Source organism: Danio aesculapii, chromosome 2 (assembly GCF_903798145.1).
Source record: "Danio aesculapii chromosome 2, fDanAes4.1, whole genome shotgun sequence".
Taxonomy (NCBI): Eukaryota; Metazoa; Chordata; class Actinopteri; order Cypriniformes; family Danionidae; genus Danio; species Danio aesculapii.
This window is the reverse complement of record NC_079436.1, coordinates 52,116,562-52,142,532: the sequence shown is the minus strand read 5'-3', so window position 1 is coordinate 52,142,532 and position 25,971 is coordinate 52,116,562. Positions and strand designations below refer to the sequence as shown.

Here is a 25,971-nt window from a genome sequence, read left to right as displayed (position 1 = left end):
CTTATCTGCTCTCACTTCTCCAGATGTATGTACCCTCCAGAAACTTGCGTTCTGTGAATGAACGTCGCCTCGTTGTTCCATCCCGAAGAGGGAAAAAATCACTTTCCCGAACTCTCACATTCAATCTGCCCAGTTGGTGGAATGAACTCCCTAACTACATCAGAACAGCCGAGTCACTTGCTGTCTTCAAGAAACGACTAAAAACTCAACTGTTTAGTCTCCACTTTCCTTCCTAATCTGCAACTGCCTCTCTGGCTATACCACTAACTGTACTCTCTCTCTCTCTCTCTCTCCAAAAAAAAAAAAAAAAAAAAAAAAACATTACTAATGCTTTGCTTCTTAGACTTTACAAACCTGAAACTAGTCTATAGCACTTGTTCACTGCTGCTCTTATAGTCGTGTAAATTGCTTCCTTGTCCTCATTTGTAAGTCGCTTTGGATAAAAGCGTCTGCTAAATGACTAAATGTAAATGTAAATGTAAAATCTTGTAAAATCACTTGGAGTTTCAATGAGATAGTTGTATATTTGGGGCTGGATGCTTGGCAATTTCGTCTTATTCAGTATCTATTGGGAGGGTGCCAGGGGCGCCGCTAGAGAGAGAGAGAGAGGGGGGGGGATTGGGGGGGTGGGGTTTGGGTCAGGAAGATTCTAAGGGCCCATACATTTAGGGAGGCCCCAGAGACATTATTAAGGGCCCGCGCCAATTCTGGTAATTCATCTATGGAAAGGCCATTAAAACTGTCCATTTGTGCTCTATTTTCAAAATTTTTGATTAATGTAAAGGTCCTGCTTGTTTGTAATTGTAAGAATTTTATTTAATTATTTATACTCTTGTTTATTGTGTTTGTTTTATTGATTCTTTGTGCTGTTATTATTATTTACCTTCCATCCCCCTGGTATTATTTTGTTTACTTTATTGTCATGTATGTGTTGTTTAAAGCATAATAATATAATTATAATAAAATAAAAAATAATCACTAAAGAATGCATATTGAGAAACAGCCATGAAAAATGTACAGAGCTGGAGGTCCTCCAGGAACGTGGTTGAGAAACACTGGCATTAAACCATACAGTATATCTTGAATTCATTTTAAAACAATAGATATCAGATTTACAATTTTAACATTATGACCACTGTGAAATGAATGGATTTTCATAACAGCTCAAGGTACACTGAAAAAAATTATTCAAAGATTTTTCCTTGGATTTACAAAAAAATGTTTACGTTAAGTGGTTGTAAACAATTTATTTGGGTTGAATTTAAACAAACAAATTAAGTTGAATTTTCTTAAATTTAATTTGTTTGTTACAATTCAACACAAATAAATTGTTTGCAACAGTTTTGCAACATTTTTTTCAGTGTATTTGGTAAATAAAATGATTCTCATACCGAAGGCAGTAGTGGAGCATTTTGATCTGGATGGTAGTTCATCAAGCCAGTACACCGATCGCCTATAAATAAATAAAAAAACACACATAAAAAGGTGAAAATACAGGTGGCTTAATGCCACATTTTGCATCTGCAATATATATAGTTGCATATTCAACTATATATATATATATATATATATATATATATATATATATATATATATATATATATATATATATATATATAGTTGAAGTCAAAATTATTCGCCCTACTGTGCTTGTCTTTAATTAATATTTCCCAAACGATGTTTAACAGAGCAAGAATTTTTTCACAGTATTTCTTATAATATTTTTTCTTCTGGAGAAAGTCTTATTTGTTTTATTTCGACAAGAATAAAAGTAATTTTTAAAAACCATTTTAAGGTCAATATTGTTAGCCCCCTTAAGCAATATTTGTTTTCGATTGTCAACAGATCAAACCATCGTTATACAATGACTTGCCTAATTTGACAATGAATAATTAAGCCAGTTAAGCCTTTAAATGTCACTTTAAGCTGAATACTAGTATCTTGAAAATATCTAGTCAAATATTATTTACTGTCATCTTGGCAAAGATAAAATAAATCAGTTATTAGAAATGAGTTATAACTATTGTGTTTAGAAATGTTGAACATTTTTTTTTCTGTTTAACAGAAATTGGGGAAATAAATATAGAGGGGGGCTAATAATTCTTTTACATTCTTCAACTGTATATATTAAAAAGCATGAATAATTCACCGCAGAAGGCTAATTTCATCTGCTGCTGTCTGAAAGAGACCCAGAGCCCCCTGCTGGGCAAATCTGCCCATTTAAATAACTAGGTCAAACAGAAACAGAGGTTCTGACCATGTGAGGGAGAATGGAGGTCTTTATTCTCCTGGGACTTAACAGTTTTGTCATATGTAGAGCACATTGACGCATAAAGAAATGCTTGTATATTATAAATTTTTAAGCAGAGAATGATTTTGTTTTACAAGAAAGGCTTCAGTATGCTTTCATATAATGCCTTGTAAAAAATGTATCACTCCTTGTCAAAGTACTTTATGCACTTCAAGCAATGATGGGTAAACATAAAGTCTGAAAAGAGAGGGCTCGATACTACTGACTAAATAATAAAACCCCAATAAATCTCAACACATAGACAATAGAAATTAAACGTAATTTTTTACATCAAATATGGCCTTTTAGCTTTATTAAAATTGTTAGCACTTAATTTTAATAACAAACAAAATATTCTTTAGTTAATACAATTGAGAAATATATAAATACATTGACAAATAGTTCCATTTTCCACCATTTTGTGCTTTAGCTCAAGATGCTAACCTCAAACCAGATACATTCAATTCAATAAATAAACATACAACATGGCATGTCTAAAACACAACTTTATGTATTTTCATCATATTATAGTGAATGAGAAATTCACTGAAATACCACAATATAACTGTTAGGGAAGCAGACGGACAAGTTAGGTGAGTATATAATGAAAGATGTTTATTACAGCAGAGGAGCATACGAGGATAACAAAAGGGGATGTTATTGTAGTAATGTTGAGATGGTATTCCTTCTTCGGAGCAGGATGGATGACAGACACTGAGGGAGATCGAATGCACACACCAGAGGGCTTGAGGGGAAGACAGACTGAAGACACACTCGATACAGACAGGACACCGGGAACACTGGACAGACTGGAACGAGACAGAGATCAAGTAAGTTCAAGCGATTAGAGAATGTGATAGTGACTACCAGGAGGTACTCGCTATGAGTCCGCTTCGTGGGAACGAGACCGGACACTGACTGAAGTGAGGTGTGTGCTTATATAGTGAATGGAAGTGATTGGGTGCAGCTGTGCGTGGTTAATACTCAGGTGACGGTGATCGTTGCGTGATGCTGGTGGAAGAGCCTGGCCAATCCGTGACATTACCCCCCTCCCCAGGGCCCGCTCCTGAGGGCCTAGACCGTCGACGCCGTGGTGGTCTACCTCGTCCACGAGGTGCTGGGAACTCGGGGTGATTGGAGTGGAACTCCTCCATGAGTGCGGGATCTAATATATCGGATCTGTGGACCCAAGACCTCTCTTCTGGACCATATCCTTCCCAGTCTACGAGGTATTCCAGATGACCACCACGACGTCGGGACCGTAGAATGTCCTTGACCTTGTATATGGACCCTTCTTCTGAAATCAGTGGGAGAGGGGGTTCCTCTTCATGGCCAGGCTCTGTGGAAGGAATCAGAGGGTCGTGAAAGGGTTTGAGGAGTGACACGTGGAATGTGGGGTGAATTCTGTATTGTGGTGGTAGCTGTAACTTATAGGTGACTGGGTTGACCTGTTCCAGGATGGTGAAGGGACCAACAAATCTGGGACTAAGTTTTCGGGAGGGCAGTCGCAAGCGGATGTCTCTGGTGGAGAGCCAAACTTTCTGCCCCGGAGCATAAGCAGGTCCAGGAATCCTCTTCTTGTCTGACACCTCCTTGGCTCGGCGAACTGCCCTCTGGAGATGGTGATGAGCATCGTCCCAGACCCTCTCGCTCTCCCGGAACCAGTAATCCACTGCGGGGACGTCAGAAGGTTCGCCATCCCAGGGAAAGAGTGGAGGTTGGAAGCCCAGAATACACTGGAATGGCGTAAGTCCGGTGGTAGGTTGCCGCAGGGAATTCTGGGCGTATTCCGCCCAGCCCAGGAACTGGCTCCAGGAGTTCTGATGACCGTGACAGAAGGTCCTGAGGAACCGCCCCACTTCTTGAATTTTCCTCTCAGTCTGGCCGTTGGTCTGTGGGTGATAGCCAGACGAGAGGCTGACGGTCACACCTAGGAGTCTAAAAAAGGCTTTCCATAGTCTGGATATGAATTGGGGTCCTCGGTCCGAGACTATGTCTTCAGGTAGCCCAAAACATCGAAAGACATGGTTAAATAGGTTTTCAGCAGTTTCTAGGGCTGTGGGTAGACCCTTCAGAGGAATCAGACGACAGAATTTGGAAAAATCGATCTACAATGACTAATATGCAAGTATTACCTTCAGACGATGGGAGGTCTGTCATGAAGTCAACTCCTAGGTGTGACCAGGGGCGGTTTGGGATGGGCAAGGGATGGAGTTTTCCTGCAGGTAGATGACGAGGACTCTTTGACATGGCACATTCTCTACAGCCTTGGATGTATCTCCTCACATCCCTCGCCATGTTCGGCCACCAGAAGCGTTGGGATAGCAGCGAGAGGGTGTTGTTGGCCCCGGGATGCCCTGTGCCCAGAGAGGTATGACTGGAGTGAATGAGATCTACCCGTTGATTTTCAGGGATGAATCGTCGATTGGGGGGACAGCCCGGCGGAGTTCTGGACTCTGGGGTGGCGACAACTGTTGGAGCAGACCAGGTGATGGGACAGACAGTGATCTGATCTGGGAGAATGTTGGCCGGGGTCTCACTTGTTTCCTGTTGGTCATGGATTCTGGAGAGTGCATCCGCCCGGATGTTTTTGGATCCTGGTCGATATGATATGGAGAACTGAAATCTGGAGAAGAATAAGGACCACCGGGCTTGACGAGGACAGAGTCTTTTCGCTTCTTTAAGGTACTGTAAGTTTTTATGGTCGGTAATCACCTGGAATGGGTGTTTAGCTCCCTCCAACCAGTGTCGCCACTCCTCCAGGGCGAGCTTGATGGCTAGAAGTTCACGGTTCCCGATGTCATAGTTCTTTTCCGCCGGGCTGAGCTTACGGGAGAAGTAGGCGCATGGATGGAGTAGTGAGGGATTTCCATGGAGCTGGGACAAGATGGCTCCTACTCCGGTGGTCGATGCATCCACCTCGACCACGAAAGGTAAGTCGGGATTGGGGTGAGTCAGGAGTGGAGCCTGCGTGAAGGACTTCTTGAGTCTTTGGAAGGCTGCGGCCGCTTCGGGTGACCAGGATAGTGTTTTGGGTTGATTCTTTAGGAGGTTGGTAAGTGGAGCGGTGATAAGACTGTAATTGTTGATGAAACGGCGATAGAAATTGGCAAACCCTAGGAATCGTTGGAGTTCTTTGATGGTTTTTGGTTCAGGCCAGGAGATGACGGAAGTGACCTTCCCCTCGTCCATGCGAACCCCTTTTCGGTCAATGATGTATCCGAGGAACTGGACAGATGGTAAGTGAAATGAGCACTTCTCAGCCTTGAGGTACAGTTTATGGTTCCGTAGGGTTTGTAGGACCTCCGCAACGTGGTGGCGATGTTCGGCCTCACTCCGGGAGTAAATCAGGATATCATCAATATAGACAATGACGGAGATATGGAGGAACTCCCGGAGGACTTCGTGTATGAAGTTCTGGAATACGGAGGGGGCGTTGACCAGACCATAGGGCATGACCAGATATTCGTAGTGTCCAGTAGGGGTCACAAACGCCGTCTTCCATTCGTCCCCCTCGCGTATTCGTACCAGATTGTAGGCGCTGCGGAGGTCCAACTTAGTGAATATCCGGGCAGATCGGAGTTGTTCCAGGGCCGCAGGGACGAGAGGAAGTGGGTACCTGAACTTGATGGTACCTTGGTTTAGAACTCGGTAATCTATACATGGCCGCAGCCCTCCATCCTTCTTGGCCACGAAGAAGAAGCTTGAAGCAGCGGGTGACGTGGACTGGCGAATATACCCCTGACTCAGAGCCTCCTGAATGTACTCCTCCATGGCCTTAGTTTCTGGAAGGGACAACGGGTAGATCCTACCTCTGGGCATAGGAGCATCAGGAAGCAGGTCAATGGCGCAGTCCCATGGCCGATGTGGAGGTAGCTGGGAAGCTCTCTTGGGGCAAAATACGTCCTCGTATGAGGAGTAGATCTTCGGGATCTGGATGGATTGTTTCTCAACTGGACTTTCGACAGACGTGACATAGACATTTATGGGTCTCTGGATCTGCAAGGGTAGGTCAGGAAAACAGCTGGAGACGCATTCTTTACCCCATCTTTTGATTTCTCCGGTGCCCCAAGAGAGGATGGGATCATGCTTCACCAGCCACGGGCGCCCTAAGATGATGTCCATTGATGCTCCCTCCAGAACCAGAAATTGAATTTCTTCTTTATGAAGTAACCCTACTCTGAGGGTGACGGGTTCACATTTACGATGGATACGTGCCTGGGAATGGATATCGGTGGTTATAGGTTGAATCTGGTAGACGTGCGTCGAGGCTTCGGTGTGGAGCTGGAGGCGGCGACAGAGGGCGTGCGAGATGAAATTTCCGGCTGACCCGGAGTCGATGAGAGCCGTGACTGAAATGGAGACAGAATGGGCAGTTAACTGAACATTGGTGGTGAGAGGGTGCATTTTTTCAACGGGAGAACTGAACACACTCACCAATGAACGTACTGGACGAATGGGACAGTCCAGCCTGACATGTCCTTCGGCACCACAGTACATACACAGACCCCGGGTCAGCCTCCTCTGTCGCTCAGTAATCGTAAGTCTACCAGACTCGACAATCATAGGTTCTGGTTCTGGAGGGACGACTGGCTCTGGCGGACGAAGGAGTGCTTGTGAGATTGATGGGAGATCATGCTGGTAGACCTTCAGACGATCAGAACATCGAAGTGATTGTTGGATGAATTTTTCCAACCCCATAGTATCGTCGAGGGCTGCCAGCTGTAACCTCAGATTGGGCTCCAATCCGAGCCGGTAAGTTGTTAGGAGAGATCGCTCATTCCATCCACTAGCAGCAGCCAGAGTCCGAAACCGGAGCGCATAGTCCTGGGTGGACATGGCTCCCTGCTTAAGATGATATAGTTGTTCTCCGGCTGCTACTTCTCCATCTGTACGACCAAAGACCTCCTTGAAATATGTGGTAAAGTTATGAATGGAATTGGTTACCGGCCCAGCTTGCTGCCAGATGGTCTCAGCCCACCGGAGAGCCGACCCAGAGAGAAGGGAGATGATGAAGGCAATTTTGGACCGATCTGTGGGGTATAAATCTGGTTGCATTGTGAATATCAGAGAACATTGTAATAGAAAGCCATTGCACTCCTCCGCCCCGCCAGAGTAGGGCGCTGGTCGAGCCATGGGACTGGATGAGTGGGTGGACGGTGAAGAAGTGCTCGGTGCTGGTGGTGCTTCGGGAAGTGGAGTAGCTGGCATTAAAACTCTCTTCAGGGAGTCCACCAACTCCTGAATGGGATCCGGAGTGCTCATGCTGTAAACTGTATGGTCCGGTCTTCTGTTAGGGAAGCAGACGGACAAGTTAGGTGAGTATATAATGAAAGATGTTTATTACAGCAGAGGAGCATACGAGGATAACAAAAGGGGATGTTATTGTAGTAATGTTGAGATGGTATTCCTTCTTCGGAGCAGGATGGATGACAGACACTGAGGGAGATCGAATGCACACACCAGAGGGCTTGAGGGGAAGACAGACTGAAGACACACTCGATACAGACAGGACACCGGGAACACTGGACAGACTGGAACGAGACAGAGATCAAGTAAGTTCAAGCGATTAGAGAAATGTGATAGTGACTACCAGGAGGTACTCGCTATGAGTCCGCTTCGTGGGAACGAGACCGGACACTGACTGAAGTGAGGTGTGTGCTTATATAGTGAATGGAAGTGATTGGGTGCAGCTGTGCGTGGTTAATACTCAGGTGACGGTGATCGTTGCGTGATGCTGGTGGAAGAGCCTGGCCAATCCGTGACAATAACAGAGTTGACATATAATTATCTACTAGCAGGGTTCATACACATTTTTACTACTAAAATTCCATGAGTTTTCCAATATTTTTCTAGAACTTAATGTACATTTTCATGACATAATATTTCATGTAATGTCTACATACATATGGTAAATAATAAGAAAAACAATGACGTTCAAATTTATTACAGCATATCATGGTACACACAAAAATCTATTTAGTTTAAATTTGTATTATATTGATTCTGAAAATGCGTACAAAGCACTAATAATGTGAGAGCAAGTTTTTGGCCATGGACAGAAAAGAAGCAAAGACAACTAACCTATATTCAAGTTAGGGCTGCACAATATATCGTTTCAGCATCGATATCACAATGTGTGCATCCGCAATAGTCACATCACAGAATATGCAATGTTGGGATTATAGTTTAATATAGGGTTTAATCATAATGGAGTGAAAGTTTATCATCTGCATGCATTTTTGAAGAGATAGTTCATCCAATAATTACTTACTATTTTTATTACACCCTTCACTTGTTTCAAACTTTTATGAGTTTTCACTCTTTTTTTTTTAAATGAACACAAAAAGAAGATAATTTAATAACTCCTATAGTATTAAAACAAGAGAAGTGTTAGGAAATAGTGAGTACATTTTAATCTTTTAGTAAACTGTCCCTTTAATGCCTGTGACTGTGTGAACATTTCAATATTTCAAATTTTAAAACATCCGGCCATCAGACTGTTTTTGTAACTTTAATAAAGATTAAATAATATACAATGAAGACTATACAGTGTTGATTATTCACTATCTGTACCTGAATAGTGAATACCTGAAAACTATAATTCACTTTTGTCTTTGATATGTTTTATTTATCTGTGCTTGTAATTTATTTGTTATATATTATTCAAGATTCACTCCTCTACAAACTTCACCAATCAATCCAAATAAACCTGTTAAATCATCTGGTGAAATTGTATTCACATTGCAATATACATCGCAGAAATACAAAGTAATGTCAGATTTATCCAATATCGTGCCGCCCTAATTCAAGAATACAGATATTTGGTAAACTAATTTCCATGACTTTTCCAAAACTTTGTGGGTTTTTCTAAAACTTTTCCAACTTGTCAAAATTCCAAAACTTTTCCAGGTTTTCCATGACCGTATGAACCTGTTTTAGTGGCTACTAAACCTTTTGTCCAAACTTATGAGAGAATGATATGTCAATCCCTTCCAGAGTTTCACGCCAGAGGAAGTGATGTAATAATAACAATAATAATACATTTTATTTATGAATAAAATAATTGATCTAAGACCCATTTCATTTATAACACGCTTTTCTAAGAGTTAACCAGAACGTAGACATTTTTCACTATGGAAATTACAAACAGCACATAAAATAGATGTTTTAAGCAAAAGTTTGTTTAACATAGTAAAGTAAACACACCAAAAATGAACATTTGATTTAAATATTTCATTAAAACTGATGCTGAATGATTCAGGAAGCAGAGATAGTGAAAAATAGATATGGTGGGAGACATATTAAGTCATATTTTCATGACAAAATGTCCATAAATACACATACAAGGGTTGTTTTATAATAACTGTTGTATTAAATGTCTGTTTTTGAAAGAGCTTTATTTGTTTAATTACTGACAGTTTATACTGAGAGATTCAGGAGGCAGAGACTGTGAAAAATAGATGTGGTGGGAATCTTTAACGTTTTCAAGACAAAATGTCCCTAAATACAGATACAAACATTGTTTTTTATTCAAAAATTTTGATTAAAGTATCTGTTTTTGAAAGAGCTTTCTGATTTGTTTTATTTCTGAGAGACCCACCTGTCCGGGAACTTGAGCAGGTTTGGTTTGGGCTTCGCGAGCTGATCGATCCTCGAAGCCATGATCAAACACATCGCTGCTGATCAAACAGAAAGCAACAGGTTAAAAGATTAGAAATATATAAATGAAGGTTTAAAGTTCTCTATAGTTTCGTTGGCTGAAGGTTGTTTTATTAGTCAGCAGAGTCTTATTCCTCGACTCACCGTTTAATTCAAGCGTCAGGTGTGTTGCGTGTCACCATAGCAACAAGGACGTGACGTGAGCGCGCTCAAACTTGTACTTCTTTACCACCTGTGGGCTGCAGTGCGGTGCTTATGCAGCTTTTACAGTCTGTAATGAAGAGGTTGTTTTGTTAGGAGTCCAATGTTAACTTATAATCTATTACGAAGTATCACGTTTAACAATAAAACATTAAACCTTTTTAGGATGTTTACTATAAAAAATGGCCCACTAAAATGTCATTTAGTGTAACAAATTCTATTGTTTTTGCCAATATCAAGAGTTGTTAAATGTTAAATGCGCTAAATGAGCATTTTCTCAGCCTCCTGTGTTTATGTTCAGTTATTTCACTTAAACAGAACCTATTTATATTCTTCTAAGTTTGCTTTAAAGTCAAATTACTCACAGGAGCCTGAGAAAAAAGCCCATTTTAGATTTCAGACTGCATTTAAAGATTTTGGCACTTAACCTCTTCATATTCAAGTTCAGTTATCAAAATGCAGCCCCAAAATTGATTGTCATATTACAACTTTATACTTTGAGCTACTTCTCAAACCACTTGGTTTTATTCGTTGCCTGTAAGAAGTTTAAACCATTTAAAATCAATCAACATTTACAATAGCTCGATCACTTAATCTTGTTTTACACACACACGCACGCACGCACGCACACACACACACACACACACACACAAACACACATGCACACTCTACACATGTATCTATTAAACTATAGGTTCACATAAAAAACATTAACAATATTTAATTATTATGATTATTTAAAAAATAAAAAAACTAAAATCATCTTTTAATTTGGAGGAATAAATAGTACATAAAGATTAGTAGGTAAATAACTTTGTGTGTGTCTCTGTCTGTCTCTCTGTATGCCTGTGTGTGCATCTCTCTCTCTCTCTCTCTTTGTGTTTGTGTCTGTGTGTCTCTCTATCTCTATTTCTCAGTATGTGTGTTTCTCCCTGGGTGTGTGTATGTACGTATGAGTCCGTCTCTGTTTATCTCTTTCTGCATGTGTATGTCTGTGTGTGCGTCTCTCTGTGTCTTTCACTCTGTATGTTTGTGTCTCACTGAGTGTCTCTCTCTCTATAAGTGAGCCTCTCTCTCCCTGTGTGTCTGTTTCTGTATGTCTCTCTCTCTCTCTCTCTCTCTCTCTCTCTCTGTGTGTGTGTGTGTGTGTGTGGGTTTGTGTGTGTGTGTAGCCCTAGGAGCAGCAGATGGAGCCGCAGCTCAGTCTGAATAATGATCATACAGTCAGACGTTACACTGAAAGCTCAACCCAAGAGGACAAAGCCAGAGATTACAGACAAACAAACAAACAAATAAACAACAAAAAAGCAAGCACGAGCAGCTGTCGACACACACACTGGCTTCAGTGCTCTTCTTTCAGGACACACGACCTCAGTGAAGCACAGCACGTGTCTGAGATATAGATATAAATAACCTCCTGCCAACCCAACTGCAGATATTCACCATCAGACACAGAGTTTACACATCCGACCTGCCAAACAAACACTGCCAATACATAAATAATGTTTTCTGATACCACATTGTACATTATTTCATTCATTAATTCATTTTTTTTCGGCTTAGTCCCTTTATTAATCTGGGGTCGCCACAGCAGAATGAACCGCCAACTAATCCAGCATATGTTTTATGCAGCGGATGCCTTTCCAGCCGCGACCTAACACTGGGAAGCACCCATGCACTCTTACATTCACACACATACATTACGGACAATTTAGCTTACCCAACTCACCCTATAGTGCATGTGTTTGGACTGTGGGGGAAACCGGAGCACCTGAAGGACACCCACGCCAACATAGGGAGAGCATGCAAACTCCAGACAGAAATGCCAACTGACCCAGCCGGGGTTCAAACTAGCAACTTTCTTGCTGTGAGGCGATCGTGCTACCCACTGCGCCACCGTGACGCCTGCATATTAATTGTTATTTACAATTAAATTAATTTATTTGCTTTAAATAATAATTATTTTTGCATAGTGATGGCATTTACAGGTGATTTAATATTAATGCACTTTTTTATTGTTTGATTAATCAACATTATAAAATTGACCCTTCGCTAAGCCACACCCAAAAACAGTCACCCACCAATCGTGGCAACCGCAGCTACGTGCAGGGACTCTGTCAAGCTTTCGAGTGAGGGATACAAGCCAAAGCGTTGTGCATATGGATTGTGCAAATCTGACACCCGGTATCCTAAAGGTTTGGACGGGGTGGTGGAATTTTTTCCCTTCCCAAAACCTAAAACCCAAGAGGAGAAATGCCAGTGTGGATCAAGCTCTGTGAGGGGCGCTAAATGAGAAGAGTTAAGTAGGTTTTGTTTTTGATATTCCTGACACATTCAGTGATAAACGGCAATTACTCACACACCTCTTACCCTAAACAGATCTAAACTGTGTTTCCTACAAAAATACAAAGCAGGTTATGTTTCCCAGCTGTCTTTTTCTTTCTTTTCGCTCTATTATGAGCACTGCTCCGTTTAAGCCCTCGCCATAGAAGTCATACTAATAGCAATCATATTTCCATCTGTTTCAAGCTACGAACATTTGAAATTACATATCAACCAAACAAAACCGAGATGTGATCACAAACTGAGCACTTGTGATCAATATACTTCACCCGCAGCTGCTTTTCAGTAATTTATAACCCTCATGTCCATGTCAGAGCTACAATTCACCGATGTTTTCGTCGGTCTTTTGGAGATTTAGTAATTGGTGACAGCTTTATAGCGGGTTAGTATCTGCTTTTATATTTGGTGTCAGATTAATATTTGCTGGTAGGGAAAATCTATTTGTTCACTTCTGCTGTTTATACTTTGATTTGCATTTCAATTTATTTATTTATTTTTTCACTGAACTGCAAATTAGAATAGAAATCCCTACTGAAAAAAACAGCTTAAACCAGGCTTGGCTGGTTTTAGCTGGTTGACCAGCCTGGTTTCAGATGGGTTTTGGCCATTTCCAGGCTGGTTTTTAGCCATTTCCAGCCTGGTCTTAGCTGGTCAGGCTGGAAAATGACCAGCTAAAACCAGCTTGACCAGCCTAGCCAGGCTGGGAGCCCAGCCAAAACCAGCTATGTCCATCTTAAACCAGGCTGGTCAAATGAAACTATTCAGATGGCGCTCTGTGGCGCGGCAGAAAAATGAACAGTGTCCTGCGTTGAGGCTGGGCACTGCGGACAGCCGCCGACTTGCGGCGCTGGTGTGTATACCCTGATAGAAACCTATGTTTAGAATTCTGAAATGTATGGCGTTGCGTGGCGCTACACGCCGTACTCCCAAGCGGCGCTTCTGGTGTGCGACCTGCTTAACCCCAACCCTAACCTCAGCCTAACAGTCTACTTATAATCTAATGAGATTTAGTTGGCATGAAGATGCAATGCAACTTAAATTCAACAAACAGACCATCAAAATAAAGTGTGACCTACTGTTTTATTATTTGATTAAAAAGCACATGTCAGCATATATTTTATTCATTTTTTTATTTATTTAAAAAAAATATTAAGTGCAAACAAAACATTTTCTGACACCACATTGCTTATTAATAACAATTAAATGAATTTTACTTTACATTATAAAATTTTTTATTTGATGATGATGATGATAATGATAAAAGCCTTTATTTGTCACATACACTGTTACATGCAGTGAAATCGGACCCCTCCGACCATACACAAACATCACACATTTCAGGGGAAGACAGGTCAGACGAGAGGTAGCATAGAAAGATTAAATAAGATACATTAGGGAAAAGGGAGGCGAAAAAAAAGCCCCTATTTGTATTTGATTACATACAGTTGAAGTCAGAATTATTAGCCCCCCTGTTTATTTTTTCCCCCAATTTCTGTTTAAGGGAGAGAAGATATTTTTCAACATATTTCTAAACATGTTAGTTTTAATAACTCATTTCTAATAACTGATTTATTTTATCTTTGCCATGATGACAGTAAATAATATTTGACTACATATTTTTCAACACACTTCTATACAGCTTAAAGTGACATTTAAAGGCTTAACTGGGTTAATTAGGTTAACTAGGCAGGTTAGGGTAATTAGGCAAGTTATTGTATAATGATGGTTTGTTCTGTAGACAATCAAAAAGGAAAAAAAATTAGCTTAAAGGGACTAATAATTTTGACCTTAAAATGTTTTTTTTTTTTTACTTTTAACTGCTTTTGATCTAGCCGAAATAAAACAGAAGAAAAAATATTATCAGACATACTGTGAAAATGTGCTTGCTCTGTTAAACAGCATTTGGGAAATATTTTAAAAAAATCAAAGGGGGGCTAATAATTCTGACTTTAACTGTATAATAAATAAAGTAGTTTTTCCCCCATGTAATTGTAAATTTGCTTATATTGTCTTTAAAAAGAGGTTTGAGTCCAGCTGGGTCAGTTGGCCTTTCTGTGTGGAGTTTGCATGTTCTTCCCATGTTAGTGTGGGTTTCCTCCGGGTGCTCCGGTTTCCCCCACAGTCCAAACACATGCGCTATAAAATAGGGTAAACTAAATTGGCTGTAGTGTGTGTGTATGGATGTTTCCCAGTACTGGGTTGCAGCTGGAAGGGCATCCGCTGTGTAAGACATATGCTGGATAGGTTGGCGGTTCATTCCACTGTGGCGACCCATGATGAATAAAGGGACTAAGCCGAAGCAAAATCAATGAATAATATAATATAATATAATATAATATAATATGATAAAATATTATATAATATAATATAACATAAAAGATAATATAATATAATATAATATAAATTAATATAATATAAATTAATATAATATAAAAGATAATATAATATAATATAATATAATATAATATAATATAATATAATATAATATAATATAATATAATATAAAATAATATAATATAATATAATATGATAAAATATTATATAATATAATATAACATAAAAGATAACATAATATAATATAATATAAATTAATATAATATAAAAGATAATAAAATATAATATAATATAATAAAATATAATATAAAATAATATAATATAAAATAATATAATATAATATAATATAATATAATATAATATAAAATAATATAAAATAATATAATATAATATAATATAATATAATATAATATAATATAATATAGAATAATATAATATAATATAGAATAATATAATATAATATAATATAATATAATATAATATAATATAAAATAATATAATATAATATAATATAATATAATATAATATAATATAATATAATATAATATAATATAATATAATATAATATAATCCCATAACAATAAGATTAATATAATTAGCTGGCCATCAGTCATTAATCTGATTAAACACATCTAAAGCTTAAAGGTCTTTGAAGAGTGAAGGTGAATGTCAGGGCTGTTCAGTCACTGCAGGGCATCTGTGTGTTGAAACCTGCTGAAGAATGCAGATCAACACAAACCATCATACAAGCATACACAAGTTCAACATCACCACTGGATTTGACTTACAAAAGCGTTCAACACCAGGGTCAAAACATCTCAAATAGACAAACACATACAGTTAAAGTCAGAATTATTAGCCCCCCTGTTTATTTTTTCTATTTCTGTTAAACGGAGAGATTTTTTCAACACATTTCTAAACATAATAGTTTTAATAACTCATTTCTAATAACTGATTTATTTTATCTTTGCCATGATGACAGTAAATAATATTTGACTAGATATTTTCAATATACTAGTAATCAGCTTAAAGTGACATTTAAAGGCTTAACTAGGTTAATTAGGCAAATTAGGCAAGTCATTGCATAATGATGGTTTGTTTTGTAGACAATCGAAAACAAATATTGATTAAAGGGAAATAATATTGACCTTAAAATGTGGTTTAAAAAAATAAAAAACTGCTTTTATTCAAGCTGAAATAAAACAAATGAAGAAAGAAAATATTATTGGAAATATTGTGGAAAAGAAAAAAAGAAAAAAAAATTCACAGGAGGGCGATAAATTCTGACTTCATCTGTATAGGAAAATATTGCAAAACATGATCGATATGCATAGAGATTGGTAATGTCTTTTGATGGTTTTGAGTCAGGCAGATATAATGACTTTTATTACTTTAAGATCATCTCTTTTTAAATGTATGACATTTGATAATTAAATATACAGAAAATGAAAACGTTTTGGGGTTTAGTGTTATACATCAGATCAAATTAAAGGTGAAGTCCGTGATCTGCCAAAATGCTAACCGGTTAGCATATTATCTTTGGACGGCAGGAGAGGAACTGTGTTTCAAAGCCACGCCTCCAAAAATCCCGAACCCGCGCACCATGACTTGAGAGCAGACAACAACCCACTAGTTCATGAAATGTAGAAATGTAGTTAGTGGTTGGCCGGAGCGTGCAGGAATTACACTTATTACTAATTAAAGGGAATAAACCTTTATTCATCAAGGGTCACCACAGCGGAATGAACCGCCAACTTAACCAGCATATGTTTTACACAACGGAATCCCTTCCAGCCGCAACCCAAGTACTGGGAAACACCCATACAACCTCACATTCACACACACCCATACACTACAGCCAATTTAGGCTGTTGGCATGTGTTTGGACTGTGGGGGAAACCGGAGGAAACCCACGCCAACACAGGGAGATCATGCAAACTCCACACAGAAACGCCAACTGACCTAGCTGGGACTCGAACCAGCCACCTTCTTGCTGTGAGGCGACAGTGCTAACCACTGAGCCACCGTGTTGCCATTTATTATTATTTTATATTATATTCCATTCTATTATATATTATATTACTTATATTGGTTTATATTATATTTTTTTATTTTAAGAATAAACAGTGACCTTCTTGCTGTGAGGCGACAACGCTACCCACTGTTCCACCGCACCGCCCTTAACAGCATGTTAACAAACTTATTAAAATACGAGTCCGGTAACACTTTATAATAACTACACACTATGAATTATTTATTAAGCATTAGCATCTAGTGAATTCATCATTTGTTAAGCATTAACTCTACATTAATAAGCGTTAGTAAGCAGTTTATAACTGAAGCTACAAATGCTGTATTCTTGACTTATAAGCACCTATATAATGTGCTTAATAACTGTATTTTCATACTTAGTTAATGATTTATTTTTCATTACTAAATTAAGTATTGCATTATTTACAAACCAGTTGTATTTAAGAGTAGTTGAGGGTTTTTAGAATAATTCAGAATGAGTTAGTAAATGATTAATAAACTATTGAAATAAACGTTTATATGTCTTATTATTCAGGCATATACTAATAGTTAACTAATATGTTAATAAATGCTTTATTAACTCAACTTCATCCTGTTTTGTGACCTGATCTAAAGTGAGGACTATTCATGCTTTATAAATCCCTTATAAATGACAAATAAAGGCTCAGAATCAAATGAACAATAATCTTTACTATCTTTTCTAAATAATAAAATTACTGTAAAGTTTAAACATTGCCGAATAACAGGAGTGTTAAAATACGACATAAAACTGGATAAAACAACAACAACAATATAATAATTTAACAATATAATAAGATGCAATGTTTAAACTCTACAGTTATTTTATTTTAGATTAGGTTGCAAAGATTTACTTTTCATTTGAAGTGCAGTTTTATTTGTGTATCTTTAAATGAAAAGAAATGATTAATGTCATTTTTCCTGTTTAGAATTTAACTGAGCCTTTATTTGTCATTTATAAGGGATTTATAAAGTTGAGTTAATAAAGCATTTATTAACATACATAGTAACCCTTAACATATGCCTGAATAATAAGACATGTAAACGTTTATTTCAATAGTTTATTAATCATTTACTAACTCATTCTGAATTATTCTAAAAACCCTCAACTACTCTTAAATACAACTGGTTTGTAAATAATGCAATACTTAATTTAATAATGAAAAATAAACCATTAACTAAGTATGAAAATACAATTATTAAGCACATTATAAATATGTTTGTAAGTCAAGAATACAGCATTTGGAGCTGCAGTTATAAACTGTTTACTAAGGCTTATTAATGTAGAGTTAATGCTTAACAAATAATGAATTAACTATTTTCTAATGCTTAATAAATGATTTATAGTGTGTAGTTATTATAAAGTGTTACCAAGAGTACTTATAAAATAAACTTAATGCATTGATTTTTCTTTACATTTAACAACTTAACAGGAGACATTATCCCAAAAAAATTTCCAAATTATAAATGCTAAAAAAATAAATCAGTAAAAATAGCTACAGTAAATACGGATCTAAAAAATTGTTTTACTATTTGAGAATTGTGCTTAATTGTATTGAATGTGCACTCTTAGTGCATTTTAGAGTCTCCCGTGTCACCCGCATTGCTAACATTACTGATTAACAGTCTGGTTAATGATCAAGAATAAATGTTCAGTGTTTTAGAAAGGAGTCCACCTTTATTTAATCAGAATACTGAAAGTATTATAAGACACTAATACCATTTATAATAACCATTTCCTTCATTAAGGAAATGTTTGTTTGTTCATTTAAAATGTAATTTGTTTCTATAAGCTACATTTATATACAGAAATCATCTTAACATGCTGATTTTTCTACTGTGAGCTGATTGGATGTAGTAAAGTAGGCATTTCAATCAAAAAGATCTGGAAAAGGGTTTGGGGAGAGTTATTACAACCTAACAGACTCCTCCTGCTCACCATTTCTGTTTGTTGTCAAAACTGACAGTTGGTGGTTACGTGTGTTAGAGAATTTAACTGAAAACAAACAGGAAGTGCATTTTTAGAATTCAATTAAAGATAACAAGCGCACACGATTTTATTTTTCCTAATGACATGCACAGATGAATTGATCACCACAAATGTAGCAAAGTGAGCTCACAAAATCAATATGGTTAGTTTTGATTTCATTTGATGCCTTAAAAATAATTTCTGGCGGCTTTTCAAAATCAATGACAATGCTGCTTCATTTTATAGTAGAGTGTTTGTGTTGAGTAAGATTTGAAAATTATAATTTAATTAATACTTTTATTCAGCTAGAAGCCATTAAATTGTTCAAAAGTGACATCGAAGGCATTTTGAATGAAATAATTCACTTGAAATCTTCTGTCCACCAAAGAGAAACCTGCAGAAATGTGTTCAGTGTTACCTGTATTTCTAGATGAGAGCTGGTGCGCACCCTTCATTCACCCTTTTCTGCGTTTCTTCTCAGTGTTGAAGGTCTGGAATGGGAGAAATGCAGGCTGAGCTCCAGGATCAGCTGTTCTTCTGGAGCTCAAGATGCTTTCCTGGTGCTTGTTCAGGAATTTTCTTTGACCCGAAACTGATGAAATAATGCTGCTTCAATGAACAGAACACCTACACACACAAGCGCGCACACACAAATGAACAATATCCAAGCACATTCATCAGAAGCAAATATCAGAAACTTGGTCTCAAAATTTCTCTTTCACATACAAAAAAAAAATAATAATAATAATATATATATATATATATATATATATATATATATATATATATATACACACACATACATACATACATACAGTTGAAGTCAGAATTATTAGCCCCCCACCTTTATTTATTTTCCCTTTTTAAAATATATTTTCCAAAAGATGTTTAACAGAGCAAGGAAATTTTCACAGTATGTCTGATAATATTTTTTCTTCTGGAGAAAGTCTTATTTGTTTTATTTCGGCTAGAATAAAAGCAGTTTTTAATTTTTTAAAAACCATTTTAAGGTCAATATTATTAGCCCCTTTAAGCTATTTATTTTTTAGATAGTCTATAGAACAAATCATCATTATACAATAACTTGCCTAATTACCCTAACCTGCCTAGTTAACCTAAATAACCTTAGTTAAGCATTTAAATGTCACTTTAATCTGTATAGACGGTACGAGGGCTGTTACTGGCAGAATATCGCACATCTATCAACCAATCAGATTCAAGAACCAGACAACTGTTGTATAAATAAATAAATAAATATATATTTCACACCTTTAAGGTATGTTATTCCCAATTATTATTGCTGCCTGGAATACTCATTTCTGATTGGTTGGTCGTGACATTCCAAACTATGTTATTCCCAGTTTATACACGACTGTCCTGAATACTCATTTCTTATTGGTCAGTGGTGACATTCCAAGCTATGTTATTCCCAGTTAATACACGACTTTTGTGAATACTCGTTTCTGATTGGTCGGTCACGACATTCCAAGGTATGTTATTCCCAGTTATTACACAGCTGTCTGGAATACTCGTTTCTGATTGGACGGTTGTGACATTCCAAGGTATGTTACTCCCAGTTATTACACAGCTGTCTGGAATACTCGTTTCTGATTGGACGGTTGTGACATTCCAAGGTATGTTACTCCCAGTTATTACACAGCTGTCTGGAATACTCGTTTCTGATTGGATGGTTGTGACATTCCAAGGTATGTTACTCCCAGTTATTACACTGCTGTCTGGAATACTCGTTTCTGACTGGTCGGTCGCAACATTCAAATGTATGTTATTCCCAGTTATTACACGGCTGTCCTGAATACTTATTTCTGATTGGTCAGTTGCGACATTCCAAGGTATGTTATCCCAATTATTACATGCCTGGAATACTCTCTTTTGATTGGTCTGTCGTGACATTCCAAGGAATGTTAATGGCAGTTATTACATTGCTGTCTGGAGTACTCGTTTCTGATTGGTTGTTCACGACATTCCAAGCTATATTATTCCCAGTTATTACACAGCTGTTTGGAGTACTCATTTCTGATTTGTCATTCATGACATTCCGAGATATGTTATTCCCGATTATTACACAGCTGTCTGGAATACTCGTTTCTGATTGGTCAGTCATGACATTCCAAGCTATTCCAAGTTATTACACGGTTGTCCTGAATACTCGTTTCTAAATGGACGGTCATGACATTCCATGGTATGTTATTCCCAGTTTCTGATTGGTTTGTTGCGACATTACAAGGTTTGTTATTCCTTGTTATTTCACTGCTGTCTGGAATAATAGTTTCTGATTTTTCATTTGCAACATTCCAAGGTATGTTATTCCCAGTTAGTACACGGCTGTCTGGAATACTCATTTGTGATTGGTCAGTTGTGACATTCCAAGGTATTCTCAGTTACTATACGGCTGTTTGAAATAGTCGTTTCTGATTGGTTGATCACGACATTCCAAGGTATGTCATTCCCAGTTATTACGCTGCTATCTGAAATACTCATTTTTGATTGAATGATCGCGACATTCCAGGATATGTTATTCCATTTATTACACTGCTGTCTGAAACACTAGTTTTTGATTGGTTGGTTGTGACATTTTAAGGTATGTTATTCCCAGTTAGCAACCTTAGGAAATTCTAATCACATTGACCGTCAATGAATATAATAAATTCCATTTACTTACATCCACATTTATATGAATCTGCTTGTCTGTCGACGCAGTTTTTGGTGGTTTTGGCGTCGTCTTGTGAATGAATAACAGGTAAGTATACTTTTTTATTCAGCCAGTTTCGTTTCCGACAGCTTTGCATTCTGACTGTCTGGCGCCATCTTGTGACTGAATAATGCGCAGCGTAGTGCAATGCTACACTCTCATCAGCTGTTTTCGTTTCTATCAGCTTTGTGTTTATTTAAAGAATTAATGAACTATAACGACTTGGCACAATGTTTTGTGCATGATTTGTGTTTTGTGGCAAGTAGCCATACAATAAGCGGGATAAAGTACATCCAGAATATTTGTTTTAACAGAATAAAGTGTCTGTCAGGCTCTATTCTGTGATAACAACCTCCTGGATGTACTTTATCCCTTACTTGTACGCATGTTTTAACTTCTTTAATGCCTTATTCACAACACATGGACAGGCACATGGATTTGTTCTCAGGATTATTCTAATGTTAGTGAATTTGGAGAAATCTAAATGAGCAGCTGCGTACATGAGGTTAGTCATTTGCATAAAACATATTTACATACACTCACACACACGCACATGTTATCCAAACAAACCTGGCAGCTCGATATATAATACAGCTCTTCTGATTTCCACTATATGCGATAAAATGTATAAATTATAATATAAATTCTGTGATACTGCCAATATCATTCAGCAGCAATAAAGCATTCCCAAGCCCTGTGGTTTTATAATTAAAAAATATGTATATTATAATAATTAAATAATACTATTCACTGACTACAATTTGTTAGTTAATTTTTTTTAAATTAGAGTTTAGCATTATGCACCGCAAATAACCAGCAATAAAATGTACAGTATATGTTATAATAACATCTGTTTGGTGTTGACACTCACTCATAACATCAGCAGGAGAGTGGTGCACCTTCACATCACACACACCAGCATGTAGCCAACACAATGCAAGGATGCGGGGCGCTCTGTTGTTTACAGTGTAACTCATGCAGGACAATGCTGGCAGTAATTTCCTCAGGACAGTCACAGTGTGTCAGAACAGCTAATGTTTATCTAGTGCAAACACACAAAGAACAACTGAGAGAAAAAGATAATCAGCTCTTTAAAACAGCAATGACCAAAAGTGCATCAGGAAGAGTGATACCATCTCGTTTCAATTTTATTGTAAATAAATAAAAAATAGGTTTCTAAAGTCAATCACATGGTAGCAACTCAATGCATTTAGGCATGTAGTCATGATCAAGACGATCTGAAGAATTTCCAGCACCGATATGAACCCTGATACAAATAAATAAATCTGCATAAAGGTAAAAAAAACTGTATTATTACCTTAAGAAACATTTAAATAATTCAGTATTTTTGTCATAACTCACAATTGCTGCTTCTACACTCGAAAAATGACATTTGACGCACCATTCTTGAATTTCTGTAGGGACAACTTAAGGCCCAATCCCAATTCTTAGCCCAATCCCCTTAGCCTTTCCTTTTACCCCTACCCCTCGTTTTGCGCGTTCGTGTCAAGGGGTAAGGGTGTGCCAATTCTCTTAGCTTGAAGACGTAGGGCTAAGGGGAAGGGGTGAATAGCCCTTCAAATGAAGATTTTTCAGGACCACACTCGAAACCATGGGGTAAGAAAATTTCCCAGAATACACCAGCCACAACGGCAGTATTGCTGAACCCGGAAGTAAGGAGATCCACAAATTAGTATTTTTTGTCATTAATACATGTCATTAATACATTATATATATATATATATATATATATATATATATATATATACATATATACATATATATACATCACCGCGTTTGTCTTTTACCGTCATGCATTTTTTTAAAAACGCTAAAATAAAAACCGCTAAATTTTGCGATGTATAATCCATAATAATAACTCCTGTATAGCAGTCCCACAACATTCTGACACTTGATGACACTCAAATCCCCTGTCAGAAAAGTCTAGTGGCTGGGAATGAGCTTTTTACAGTGTCTGCTATAATGTTAGTATTGTTTTTGTGTGTTTACATTGATGAATATGGCCACTGTGTAAATGCACAGTATTACAATATTATTGCCACTTTAGATCATAAGGATAACATAATATATGCCTTTAGTGATGTCCTGAAGATAAATACCAAAAAAAAGCAACTGGAATCACTACAGCAGTCGCCATCGTCTGATCTCATATGAAGCAAGAGATCGTGATGACACATGATGACCTGTGCAGGTGCTGTAGTGCTGTCCCAATTCTTAGGGGTAAATTTTGAAGCCCTTCCCCTTAACCCTCGGTTTTAGGGCCAAAAAGAAGGGGTAGGGGTGCAAAAATAGAACTGGGATTGGGCCTCAATGTTTTATCTTCAATCAACCTAAATTTATAAAAACTAATAAGCTAACTTATTTTTTTCCATGTTGTCCTAATACAAAATTTTACAATATATATATATATATATATATATATATATATATATATATATATATATATATATATATATATATATATATATATATATATATATTTATATATATATACACACTCACACTCAAAAAATATATTTTTACTAGTTCAAACTACTTATTTAAAATGAGCTGATACAACACAATTCTTAAAATTTTATTGGGACAACTTAATTTTTGATATTCAATCAACATAAATTTGGTAGAAGTGTTAAGTTAACTTAATCAATTTGTGTTGGGACAACATGAATGATTTGTGTGGAACCCAGCATTTTTTACAGTGCAGTTATACCTCACAGAGTTCCACACAATTCTTTCATGTTGTCCCAACACAAATTGATTAAGTTAACCTAAGCTAATAGTTTTTACAAATTTAAGTTTTAAGACAATTAAGTTGTCCCAAAAGGCCTTTAGAATTGTGTTGTTTCAACTCATTTTAAATAAGCATGTTGAACAAGCAGCAATAGTAATTTTTGAGTGCTGTTTTAAAATGTCTCTCTGGTTGTGTGGAACCCAGCATTCAGTGAAATCCTCAAGCTTTCATTGCATTGACCAAGTGTTTACACACACATAAGCGCAGATTTCAAGCCTCAGGCTGAAGGTTTTAAAGCAAACACCACTAATTGTTGGTCTAAAGATGCTGAAAACAAAGCCAGAAAAACTCTAAACTGAAAAAGGCCATTTAAAAAGACACTGAAACATCTCATATCTCTCTGTCTGCAGATCAGACAACACACACACACACACACACACGCACTCAGTCACATGGAGAAGCTCTGACCTATTTATTACAGTGTGTTGCATGAGCGCTTTATAAGGATGAATCCTTTGACTACCTTCTGCTTTAGAGACGCGCTTTGCCCTTCGGCCCAGTAATGTCACATCTAGTCAAAATCCAGCTGCACAGACAACAATTCAACACACACTTCATTATTTGTAGAAAACAACTCCTCTTTTATTCCAAAGAAATGAAAGAGCTGGAAAACAGCAAATAGAAAAAACTAAAATAACAGTCCGTCATAACAAACAATAGCTACACCAGTGGGTCTCTACAGCAACAATAACGCCATTATTCAACATCTCTGTATATTTAAAACTAAATCTAAACATGCTTGAAACGACAGCTCACTAAATAATTAAAATGATTAATTAACTCAACTTCAGGGCATTCAAGATTTAGATCTGTTTTTTCAGTAGGACTTTAATTAAAGAATTTCATTTTTAGCTGTTATTTTTTCTACTTTTTAACGTTTTGCTTCATAAAACATCATCACCTGGGTTTCCATCACAAATTTCAATTAACATCTCCTTAATTCACACACAATATGTCTTTATACGCCCACTTGAGCTGGTTTTGCCGAAAAAATGTTGTGAATGACGGAAGATTGAAATGCATTTGGCGAATAAACTCTGACGTAGCAAACATTACATGCACATTGACTCTATAAAGGCCCGTTCACACCAAGTACGATAACTATAAATATAAATTTGACAATAAATATATTTGAATCCACACGGATAAACCATTAAAATCTGTTTATTTTTGGTCAGAAGATTTGATTAAAAACTGAAGTATGAGGTGACGTCAAAAAAAAAAAAAAAAAACATTGGCTACATCCGAAATCGCGTACTTCTATACTATATAGCATGCCCGCCGAATAGTATGTCTGAATTCATAGAATCCAAAAAACAGTATGCGAGAAGTACCTGGGTGACCTACTACTTGCGGTGAGATTTTGAAGTGCGCATCCGATGCACGCTACGCTTACCCAATATGCACCGCGAGAGAGTTCATGAACGGGAATGAATCAACACAACTGACGTGAGTAGGTCACGTGATCATGACAAAATGACAGATGTAGTTAGTCCGAGTTCCATTCTTACTACTCATTCATACCGCATGGAACATACTTTTCTAATGGTCGAGTAGAAAATTTAAATTCAAATGTAGTCGAACGCAGTCATTGATCGATT

General features: G+C 37.2%; 1 protein-coding gene across 1 annotated transcript in view; it reads right to left on the bottom strand.

Moving 5' to 3' along the window:
• The window catches only part of spmap2 (sperm microtubule associated protein 2), a 29,974-nt gene extending 20,016 nt beyond the window's left edge, over window positions 1–9,958 (bottom strand). The window contains exons 1-2 of the mRNA XM_056445663.1: window positions 9,894–9,958; window positions 1,392–1,453 (exon numbers count right to left, since the gene is read on the bottom strand). Coding sequence (XP_056301638.1) covers window positions 1,392–1,453; window positions 9,894–9,955 — 124 coding nt within the window. The 5' untranslated portion in view covers window positions 9,956–9,958. The remainder of the gene's footprint in view (window positions 1–1,391; window positions 1,454–9,893) is intronic.
• Window positions 9,959–25,971: the final 16,013 nt, after the last annotated feature.